This window comes from Pteropus alecto, unplaced genomic scaffold (genome assembly GCF_000325575.1).
Source record: "Pteropus alecto unplaced genomic scaffold, ASM32557v1 scaffold65, whole genome shotgun sequence".
Lineage (NCBI taxonomy): Eukaryota > Metazoa > Chordata > Mammalia > Chiroptera > Pteropodidae > Pteropus > Pteropus alecto.
The window spans coordinates 475,079-486,222 of NW_006439191.1; the positions used below are offsets into that span (position 1 = coordinate 475,079).

General features: G+C 38.8%; 1 protein-coding gene across 4 annotated transcripts in view; it reads right to left on the reverse strand.

Annotated features, from left to right (window-relative positions):
- Window positions 1-230: 230 nt before the first annotated feature.
- CNIH4 (cornichon family AMPA receptor auxiliary protein 4) overlaps window positions 231-11,144 on the reverse strand; it is an 18,057-nt gene continuing 7,143 nt past the window's right edge. For 2 of the 4 annotated variants that reach the window (XM_025049847.1, XM_025049848.1), the window contains exons 2-4: window positions 7,046-7,158; window positions 3,549-3,689; window positions 231-425 (exon numbers count right to left, since the gene is read on the reverse strand). In XM_025049847.1, coding sequence (XP_024905615.1) covers window positions 398-425; window positions 3,549-3,689; window positions 7,046-7,158 — 282 coding nt within the window. In that variant the 3' untranslated portion in view covers window positions 231-397. Of the gene's footprint in view, window positions 426-3,548; window positions 3,690-7,045; window positions 7,159-9,375; window positions 9,445-11,144 lie in introns of those variants that run through there. The other 2 variants (XM_006916203.1, XM_015592755.2) reach the window with 2 other exon arrangements.

An 11,144-nucleotide genomic window follows, 5' to 3' on the forward strand; every position in this document is an offset into this window, starting at 1 on the left:
TTGCCCAGATTACAGTGCTGTTTTACACTCTGGCTTTTCAGGCTACTAGGCGAGCGGCTCTGCTCCTCTACTAAGATTCCCTTAAAGTGCGCCCTCCGCTCCCGCGGCAGGCGCGTCTGGGCAGCAGTCCTGATCCTGCATGCAAACCGTCAACATACGGATGGAGAGGGACGCCGTCACATGCTGGGGTTCAGGCCAAAGCTGAGAACCAGAAATCTACAAAAACTCAATTCATGTTTTTTAAATATTTTATATGGTAAAAATACAGCAAAAATATTTTTTTGTTCAAAGAGGAAAAAATATACTGCTATGGTTACGGTTCTAAGGATGAATTAAGTAGTCTCTGGCTCCTCAGCTGAGCACTGTAGTGTAGGCTGACTTCGCGGCTTCTCTGGCTTCAGTCATTTATCAAAGCTAAAATCATACTGTGGAGAGAAGAAATTCAGGTTACTAATGTTTCCGTAGGAACGTCCTACAGAGCTTGGTCTGTCCAGACTTGTAACCCTAAGGCTCGGCACGGAACAACCATTTGAGTGAAAGACAATCACTTATACCTAAAAGAAAGAAAATCTGTATTAGGGCTTCTCGATGTCCTATGTTTTTCACTAAAAAAAAAAAAAAAGTAAGTGGGGTGAGGGTGAGGAGTATAACCTAAAACCAATGTTGGGCTATAGTTTAGAAAAAACAAACTATGTCCAGGAAAAATACTTTAAATTTCTAGCCAGACCTCTATACATGCTGTTCCTCCGCCTGGAACCCCACCCCGCCCCACCAGCACACCCCACCACCTGCTAAGTTCCTGTTCAGGCTCCCCGAGCGGGCTCCCTGGCCCTCGTTGGGAAAGCAGGCCTCAGCCCAGGGCATGCGCACGGCTCCTTCCAGCGCTTACCCCACGGGCCCCGCTCTACCCCTGGGCAAGAGCGCAGGATCCGGGTCATCACTTTCACATTCCAGGATAAACCCAAACACTGCAATACCAGCTCCCAGCTTTTACAGAGGGATTACGTGCTGCTCCTTTGTGTCACCTGCAGTGCCTTATACAGTGTCTGACACACACAGCAGTCACCCAATAAATACTCTATTAAAACTACCACGGTCAGCAGTAACAAAACTATCATTTTCTTTTATAGAATCAGCCTTGCTCTGCTGAGATTAAATGATGAAAACACACAGAAATATCCTTATGTTGCTCATGGCCTATGTTGCTGTTGAAAGGTTAGCTGTCCAAACCGAACCACATTAAGTGTACTCAGTGCGCAGCACAGATTAATGGTAGCTAATATTTTTGAAAGACTTTTTTTAGAGTTTACTACAGGTCAGCACAGACCTAAGTGCTTTACAGGCATTATCTCATTTAGTCCAAATCAGGATCTGACGAGGTAGGGGCTATTACTATCTCATCTTCATGTAAACAAATCGAGGCACAGAGAGGTTAAGAAACTTGCTCTAGGTTGCACAGTGATTAAGTGGCAGAGCCCAGATTTCCCTCATAGCACCTAACCAAAAAACCAAAGGCACAGATTCTACCAATCTCTAAAGAAGACGGGCATTTTTTCCCCTTTAATTCTATTTAACAAACCTTGAGCGTATGCCATGTGCAAGGCACCATGCAAACTGCAGCCAGTGATAACAGAGAGGAGCAGCATAGAATCCCACATTAGAAAAATGATGATTTGGAAATAAAACCACTTTTAAACAGCAACCAAAAGCTAAGAGCAACGTGTTACAAGGACATCTTCTGAGACTACTCTTTCATCCTGATCCCTTGAACCATGGGCGATGCCAAGGAGTAAAGTGACAGCAATGTGGCTAAAAATGACAAACTGAGGAGGGTAGAGGGAAGAAAGGGAAGAGAAAAAGCAAGGATGCAGCAGTGAGAAACAGCTAGCTACTCAGTCAGACCCAACACACAGGCTGCCTGTCTCTCACTTAGTGATAAAGAACCATATACCTACCCCCAAGCTGCTGCCTGGTTGTCCAATCCCCGGTCTTCAGTCCGTCTTCCTACTGCTTTCAATTCAACAACTGGGAGCCAAGAAACTCTTGTGTATTTTTAAATCCTAAGAGTCCAGGTCTACTAAGCAAGATACTGCTCCCTAATCCTACATTTACTCCCAGCAGTAGGGCAACAGTAGCTTTACCCACAGCTGTCTCAAGAAGTTTCTGTTATCAAGACCCAAGGAATGTCTACTCTGGTTTGCACCCCAACAATGCAAAACCTGGAGGGGGAGGATGAAGAAAATATAACCTTGAGCTGACTCCAGCTTGCTTATTTTCTCTTTAGAAACAAATATAAAGGAATGTATATGATGCCAAAGATATCTTCATATCATTTAACTTAAAAAAGTAATAAAAATGATAATAGGTGTGTCACCATGTTCTTAATATTAATTTGCTCTTTATTCTTCATCTTTAATACTAGGATTAAGAATTAAGCACATTAACAGTGACATAGGGTATGAAAACTAGAAACTGGTACCAGTGTGCTTTTTCCATCCTAGTTTTTTAAATATAGAAAAGCAAATAAGAAAAATAGTGAAAAAGAAACCATCCAAACTCCAACTTCAATCTAATCTATGCTAGTGAGTGGAATTAGAAAAGCCAAAGTTTAGGAAGCCTGCTTATTAAGGCAGAGGCTAAGATGGTTCTGACTTTTAAACTACTTCAGACAAAACTGCAGTTTTCTAACTTGCTACCTCTATACAGATTCTAATTAACAGGACTTTTCTGAGGAATGAAAGTTTAGATCAGCACAAGTTTTTCCCAATAATTCTTATACCTATGTGAAAAATTAAAATTTACCTGGGAAAAGAGAAGAATGCTCTGACTAAGCTCATATACAAAGGTTAAGCCTGACTTCTAGCATCTTAAATATTTAATAAAATCGTACACACATGACAAGTCGTTTTGCTCTATCTATGCATCTATGATAGGTTCTAGAAAAGGTGGCATGTTCGTCTCTAAAAAACAAAGTAATAAATTTAAGTTTAAAACAGAACTGCATAAGGTGTCCAGTGTCTCACAGCTAATCTTTCATATTAATTCTTACTTCCAATATTTTATAACCTAAGACTGATGCAATTTTACCAGAACAGACCACTTAGCATGCTGGAGAATAAGCATCACCCCTCAATTCCTTACTGCCAAGAAAGATAAGCCCAACTGGATATAAGTTGCTGAGACCTGCTGCCAGTGGTCTGGCATCATATGAGAGTGACAATCTTTGGGGAACACAGATTAAAATTTATAACAGGCAGTGAGACCTTGCGACTGGACACCAGAGCAGGAAAAGAGCAGTGAAGACAGTTTTAAGCATATCGACAGCCTCTACCACTAAGGAATAACTAATTCCACCGAGTAACTCTACTGTAGGTCAGGCAGGATGCTGATTCAGTGACATTCATAAAAAAATCTACACAGCCACAAGAAATTCACATAATCCCCCAAAGCTTTCCAATGTCAGTGCTAAATTCTACAGTATAGTAACATCTCACCCAACAAAAGCAGGCATGGCATCCAAGAAAATGCCAGGAGGATTGCAGACTCACCTATAAAGATACATGAAGAAACAGAGCAAGTGGAAACCAAGCTTGATCATGGCTTCTTTCATGTGTGACTTCAGCTGCCCACGATTGTGTATTTCTGTTGGATCAAACACTCCCATGTTACCACTTGGCACCATAATGAACCTAATAAATTAAAGGATGCACGCATATTAAAAAGAAAATCAAATCATCAGCATAAATAGTCAAAAATAAGTTACCAATAATAATCAACATTTAAAAGTGAACCACTTGTAGCAGTTTTAAATTCAAACCAAATATGGACAAGGTAGTATGATATCACAGGCCACCACTTAGTCTTCCTTTGAAAGATATAATACTGTTAATTTCTGGTGTAATTTTGTGCCCTCTGAAAAATATACGGTAACACGCTAGAGAAGACTATTTTATGCATTGAGACCCTCTTTCTCGTCTTCTGTAGAAAACTACTGAACCAGTCATACCTACAGTCATCCCTACAAATGAAGAGGGCTCCAAAACCAAACCAATTTGATCAAGTTCTTTGAAACTTCTTTATCTACAAAGTCCTAAATTAATTAATGCTATTCCCTTCACCTTCACAACATCTTTATAAGGAAGAGCAGTGTCACACATAATTATTCCCATTTCACAGATGGCAATAAAGAGAGATTCTATGTCCAGAATAGAAACCTCATCTTTGGTGCTCCTGCTGATCAATAGATAATATGTCTCCATCTGCAAGATTTACAAATGGAATCGACCTTAGAAGAGCAATTTAGAGAAGACAGAACAGAAATGATTTAGAGTAAATGCTACTGTGGTAAAATAAAACTCTTCAGTTAAGGTAGTAAATGGATAGTTCCGACTCAAAATGCAATGTCTAACTCTACATTACTGTTTAAAAAAAAAATACAGATTAAATACAAAACTAAACAAATAAGAAATGTACTTTTTACAGTGGAGGAGGGACGACCACAGTGGGGGAATGAGAACAGGGCTACAAGTCGATACACATGCCTAGTTCCAAATCCAGGCCAATTCAACTCAGATCAGAGCAGACTCAAATTTTTTTTAAAAAATCTTGATTATACTATATTGAATATACTATGGAGTCTTTTGGGTTCTTCAGATGATATATCACATTTCATGTTTACTTAATATCACTGTTTCTATATTAGCTACACGATAGTCTTCCTCCTCCTCAACTGATTCTTTTTACAAGTAAAGAAATTGAGTTACTTTGAGAGAAACAATGAGTTTAAGCATCTTGGCCTCAACATCCAGACTATGCTGCTTGTGCAATGTCCATGTCCTAACCTAGCGCTGTTCGTGGCCTCCTCCAGCTTTCTTTCCACGCTGCTTCTAGTTCTTCTTCCTCGCTATTGCCATACATTCAGTGTTCTCAATTGTGACTTACGTGAAATGCAAATACCTCTCTGAGTTCCACAAATCTTAAATTCTCGGCCAAATCCTAATAGCCCATCTCTAGCTGGAGAGGGGGTGTGTACCTCTGAATATCCAGATAACAGCTCAACTCAAAGTGTCTCAAAGAGTCTTATCCTTCTTTGTCTTCTAGGTTATCGAATAAGAGTGTCACCATTTTCTTGGTGGGCCTTAAAAACCTTCTCTTTCTCAGTTCTGACTTCTCTCTTCATAGGCAGTAGATCAAAATCTTGTCCGTTTTCCCTTCCTTTCACCACTTAATAGAGCCGTGTCTTTTTTATTCTCACCACCACAACCTTCTTCCATCACTCAATTATCTTACCGCAGTCACTGAACTGGTTTCTCTACCTCTGGCTATACCTCCATCGAATATACAACGCTTCCAGAAAAATCTTCCCAAAGCATAATTTATTTCATGTCAACTTAGCTATTCAAAACATATAGAGCAAAGAAGATATATAAATGGCTAATAAGCACATTAAAAGATACTCAGTATCATTAGTCATTAGGGAAATGGAACCCAAAACCACAATGAAACACCACTTCATAGCCAATAGGATGGCTAAAATAAAAAAGACACATAAGTGTGGCAAGGATGTGGAGAAATTGGAACCCTCAGTGTTTTGCCTCTTTGTCCTGTGGGTAAAGTCCATTTCATCAATATCTGTATCCCCAATAGATAAATACAGACATCTGAAAAGAGGACATGATCCATCTGTTGATTTTTTAAACCTTTTTAAATAGATGGTAAATCTGTGAGCAGCAGACAATCTGTAACTGCCATTGTCTTTATGATTATAGGAAACAGAATCTATGAACTTTATTACCCCTCAAATAAAACTTCATAGAGCCTTCCACCAGTCTGTGATACATGCAGAGAAGTCATGCCAAAGGCTGCTCCTCCTCTGGCGCATTTTCCTTGCTAGTGGAGCTGACTGAAACTGTGGTCTGGGATATCAGTGAGATGCACAGTCTCAAAGGTTTCCATTCTCACTCCCAAATCTGTGTTCCACTTACAGTATCCACAGTATCACAGGGATACTGAGCTGTGCTAAAAGCCTGTGTGGACTCACACCTCATGATAAGCGTAAGGAGTCTGATTCTAGTGCTAAGCTCAGGTTACAGTGTTGGTCTAAGATGATCATGGGAGAGCAATGAGAAAATGAGAAGAAAACAAAAAATTCTACCCCTCTGGACCCGCCATCTGGAAAAGAGGTACAGAGTTAACAACTTTCCCCTAGCTCAAGGTTGCAGTATCACGATCTTCATAAAATCATTCCCCGAATCCACTCGCTTCCTCATCTCCACTACCTTCCATTATCTTTTCATGCGCTTTCTGTCCTCTCTCCACTCCTCCGCTATTCTTTCCTGTTCTAACTGCACTTTTAAAAACTCACGCTTAAAAATAAGCCCATGATTTTACCTAAAAAAAAACTAGATATAAATAAAATTAAAGCCTTAAAATTTAGTAGAGTAGCAACCTAACATAAAAATAATCCCAGGTTTGTCAAGATTATTCCACAGTTCTTCACAAGAAAATATGCAATATACAATGGCTCAACTATAAAATTATATTCAATTAGTGTTTATATTGAGCTATGGCTGAACAAACTTCCTAAATTTATTAAGTCAAAATTTTGAAGTTATCGAATTGGTAGGCTTTAAAATGAAATTTTCTTTGGAGCATTCCAAGTACACTCTAATTAAAAACTGCAGATATAAATGACAAGGACCTTTTATTATATTCTCAGGCTTTTGGTCATTCTTAAAGGAAAACGATAGGCAAGACAATAAAAAAATTTCACAAGTCTTTAGATATCACAAATAAATATTACATATTTTTAAAATTTACACATGTAAATATGTGTTTTTACTACAAGAGGGAGCCATGCAAATTGCTACTTGCCCAGTATACTAAACAAAAATTTATGCTGACTTAATAAAGCATTTTGCTGTCATTTATTTTATGACTGGCACATATTTTTTTTGGAAAAGAGAACGCTGTTAAAATTTAAAAAATTTTTTTTTTCTTTAAACTGTAGTAAACTAGACACAAGCAGTAAATAAACTATACTCACCGATATATATTCCAAGTGGCAACGGGCAAATTGAGGAGGAAGATGAACCAGTGCAATGAAATGAGCATTAATACAGTGACAATGGCATGGCCAATCAATTCTGGAATTACCCACTGCAAGGGAAGACAGAGCATGACACTCACTTCGCTATTCTTCCTGAATGTACATGTTAACTGAAACTAAATCAATGAAGGTACAGGGAACTTCCAAGCTAGTGTTTCAAGATATTTTTAGACTCGGATGTCCCAGATTTGCATCATGATAGAACTGCTTACCCCATGCAAATACGGCAGAGCACAGCATAAAAATAATGCACTTAAATTTCAATTACATTTGTCCTAAGCAAAGGTTCAGATTCATTCACTAAGCAGGCATGAATGACAATTAGGGAAATATAGAGTATTATTTACTTTCTATTCCAATATCTATACTAATGCCTCTTACTCTAATTTGGGATGCTATATCCACATACATGCTGCCTTTTAAGCCAGAATGTCAATCTTGAACATTTTTCAATGTCCAGACTCCTAAGAGAAATCATTTCATACTCAGTCATTCACACACACACTTCCTCTCTCTCTCACACACAAATAGTACTTTAACAACAGCAGCTCAGAGCTGAACAAACATGATAATGAACTGGGATACCAGAATCCCAGCCTGGTGGCTTTAGAGCATCCAGTGCCGTTATCTGTGCTCTCTTTTTTTTACTGTGCAGTATTCTAGTTCTCATGCATCAGCAGCTACTTTGGCAGGTTCTCAATTCACCAATGGTCTTCTCTTATGAGTAGAAATTTTTCTTTTAATAAAGTTTAATAGCTAATATTTACAGAGTCTGAAACTGGCACTTCCCACTTACAGAAATGAGGGAAGTAAAACTCGGGTTAAGTAACTTGCCCAAGGTTACACAACTACTTAATGGCACAGCAATAATAATATAAGCCCAGACACACTGGACCCAGGTCTCTTTGCATTTAGATTTTTAGGTACTTTTTTGCAAACAAAGAAGAGATTTTCTGGACCTTAAACCTAATTTGCAACTAACTGGATCTTTTTAATGTTATATGCATTTTTTAAAATGTGACCAATTTAATATATGCTTCCAAGTGTGAGCTGCAAAGTCAAACAAACCTGGGGTGGAATCCACGCTCTACCCTATTTATTAGCTGTGCAAACTAGGAAAAGTTACTTATAAAAATTAACATTAAAAAAATGACTTAATTTCAAATTGAAGGGGTAACTTTCTGAGATAATCTCTTCTTTGTATTTAGATTATTTTTATTTAAAAAAAACCCATCCAAAATATTAAGCAAGAAATATAAAAAGAAATACAATTCATTTGATTATATATAGTCATTCTTCTAAAGAAGACCTGAAACTAATATGTTATATATTATATCCTAATTAAAAACAGCTTTTAAAAGAACTCTCAAAGCATAGCAGATAAACAGATAATCATTTACTTAAATCTATCGGTATATTAAACCATGTTCTGAAAAATTTGAAAGAGAGAATAAAGGAGGAGGGGAGCAAGGGAGAGAGGGAGGAGGGGAAGAAGGGAGAGAGGGAGGAGGGGAGGAAGAGCGAGAGGGAGGAAGGAAAGAAGGGAGGAAAGAAGAAGAGGAGGAATATAGTTTACCAAATATTTTAACTTTCGAACTGTATCTTTATTTCCCTCATGGGCCAGAGAAAATTAAGTAGACTGAAGATGTGAAAGACACATGGGAATCATTTTAGGTCAAGCCAAAAGCACCTTTTTAGTACCGTATTTTTAAATGAACTTTTATCTGGAAAGCCCATCTGTCTGCTCATCTCTTAAAATGAATCAGGAGCAACTGGTTTCTCTGAATCTAGACAAGCTCTGCAATTCAGAATGGCCTTGCCAATATAAAGTTCTATATAGGTACTAAAGGTAAAATGGCTTTAAAACAAATCAGCTAATTAACTCCATTTCTCAGCAAGCCACAAAAAGAAGGTTGTCTTTCATGCAACAAAAGACAGACCAAGTTTTTTTTCCATGAATAGAGAGGAAGAGGTTTGGACACAAGACAAAAACAATTACCCTCAGAAGGAACCTTTACCTAGTCTGAGTAGTGACGCTGTCCATTGAAGACAAAAGGACAAGAAGCAGAGCAAAGAAACAAGAAGTTAGGTCTTCTAGTACAGTTTCGTGATCTAAAATATTGCAAAACACAGTTCTACCAACACTCCAATAAGAGACAACAGGCACTCTAAAATCAAACATACATATATTGGTTATCTATAATAATCTCTAACAGAAAACGGAGAACTGCCTTTGATACCAGAAGATGAGCAAAGAAATGTCTTACCTTGTTTAATTTCGAGCAACATGATCTAGCATTAATGTAATCACATTCTAAATCAGACAATGTAATTATCTGATGATCAAGATAAGGAATTATTAGACTCCTTTTATAACAACTATTTGTTTTTAAGTTTCAGAAAGCAATCCCAATTGCAAGCCAGAATTACATTCGACATGAAAAAATTTAATTATATCCTTAAAGCTCACTCATTAGACAACACAATTGTCTCATTTATGTTCCTTCAACAAATAATTTTCACAAAAGGATCCTCTTATGCTCAATTTTAATGTGACCCATACCAGAACAGTTCCACAAATCTCAAACAGTGGTTATAAGAAATGGAAAATAAGATTTATTGAAACAGTTTAAATGTTAAAACCCCGAATTCCCAATAGTAAAAAAAGTGTTTTGATAAATCCATACAACATCTTTGAAGACTTACGATATTAAAAAGGAAAACAGGATAGAAAACTAAATACAACAGAGCCACGTCAGCAGTGATTTTGTCTTGAAAGTTGGATTACAAATGATTTGTTTTCCTAATACTTTTCTCTATTTCCCAAACTTCCACAGTAATTATACTGGAATTAAGGAGGGAAAAAAAAGTTTTTAGCACAAAACAGAAACTCGTTAGAATTCATCAAAGTAAAAACTGCTGCTCAACTGGCAAAGGGACGGAGAGGAGGCAGAGCAATATTTATGGAATACTGGCCATAAACAGGTGCTTAACACATGTTCTCACTGTACACATATGTGGGAACTAAAATTTCCCACTTTAGTGTATAGACCATGCCACCCTGAACGTGCCCAACCTTATCTGATCTCGGCTAAGCCAGGGTCGAGCCTGGTTAGTACTTGGATGGGAGAACGCCTAGGAAGACCAGGTGATGCAGGCGCTTAAAAAAAAAAAATTCCCACTTTAAAGACAAGAAAACTAAGGCATAGAGAGATGACATAATGTGCATAGCAAATATCTAGCTAAGCCAGGAGTCCTGATTTCAAATTTTGTGTCCTGCTACATACAACAGGCTGCCTCTTCATAATAAAATGTGAAGCCACACTGAAAACGTACCCTGCACGACTACCCTAAAATCTGGATGCTCTGGTGAACAAAAAGCTTAATTCCAGAAGAAAAGGGCACATGATTCCTATGAGTTCCAAGGAGAGAAGAAAAAAAATCCAGTTTCTCATGCTGTTTTTCCCCCTGGCTCACGTTTAATTCAATCGATTGTGTGACACTGGGCGACAGGACTAGATGATCCCTCAAGAGCAGAGAAGAGTTGTAGTCCACACGGATTCTAGAGTGCTAGGTTTAACAGCCGTTTATCGGTCAGAAAAATACAATGTGAATACTGTAACATGAAAAGCTATATAAAACTTCTGAAGTTTAGACATGGACAGACCCAGAAGTTTTTGAAACGAGTTGACTCCTGGATGTGAAGGGTCCCTACAAGTTCCAACACTCGCGAGAACAAAGAGCCGGGTGGTGGGGGTGTTGCCCAAAGAATGACAAGTGGCGGCAAATCGCCTCCGCTCGTCCCAGCGCCTCGCTGCCCACGAGCGACCATCCCCGGGACAAGGGCAGTCGCTCTCGGGACACCTCCTCCCCCCCACCCCCGCCCCGCACACACACACCGCGCCCCGCTTCCGACAAAGGGCCCGGCCCAGGGGCTAAGAAAAACCGCGGCCCTTTTTCTCTAGAGGGCCGAAAGGGAAGTAAACCGCGACCCCTCTCCCCCGAGGACCGCAGGGAGGCCAAGAGCCTGCCCGGC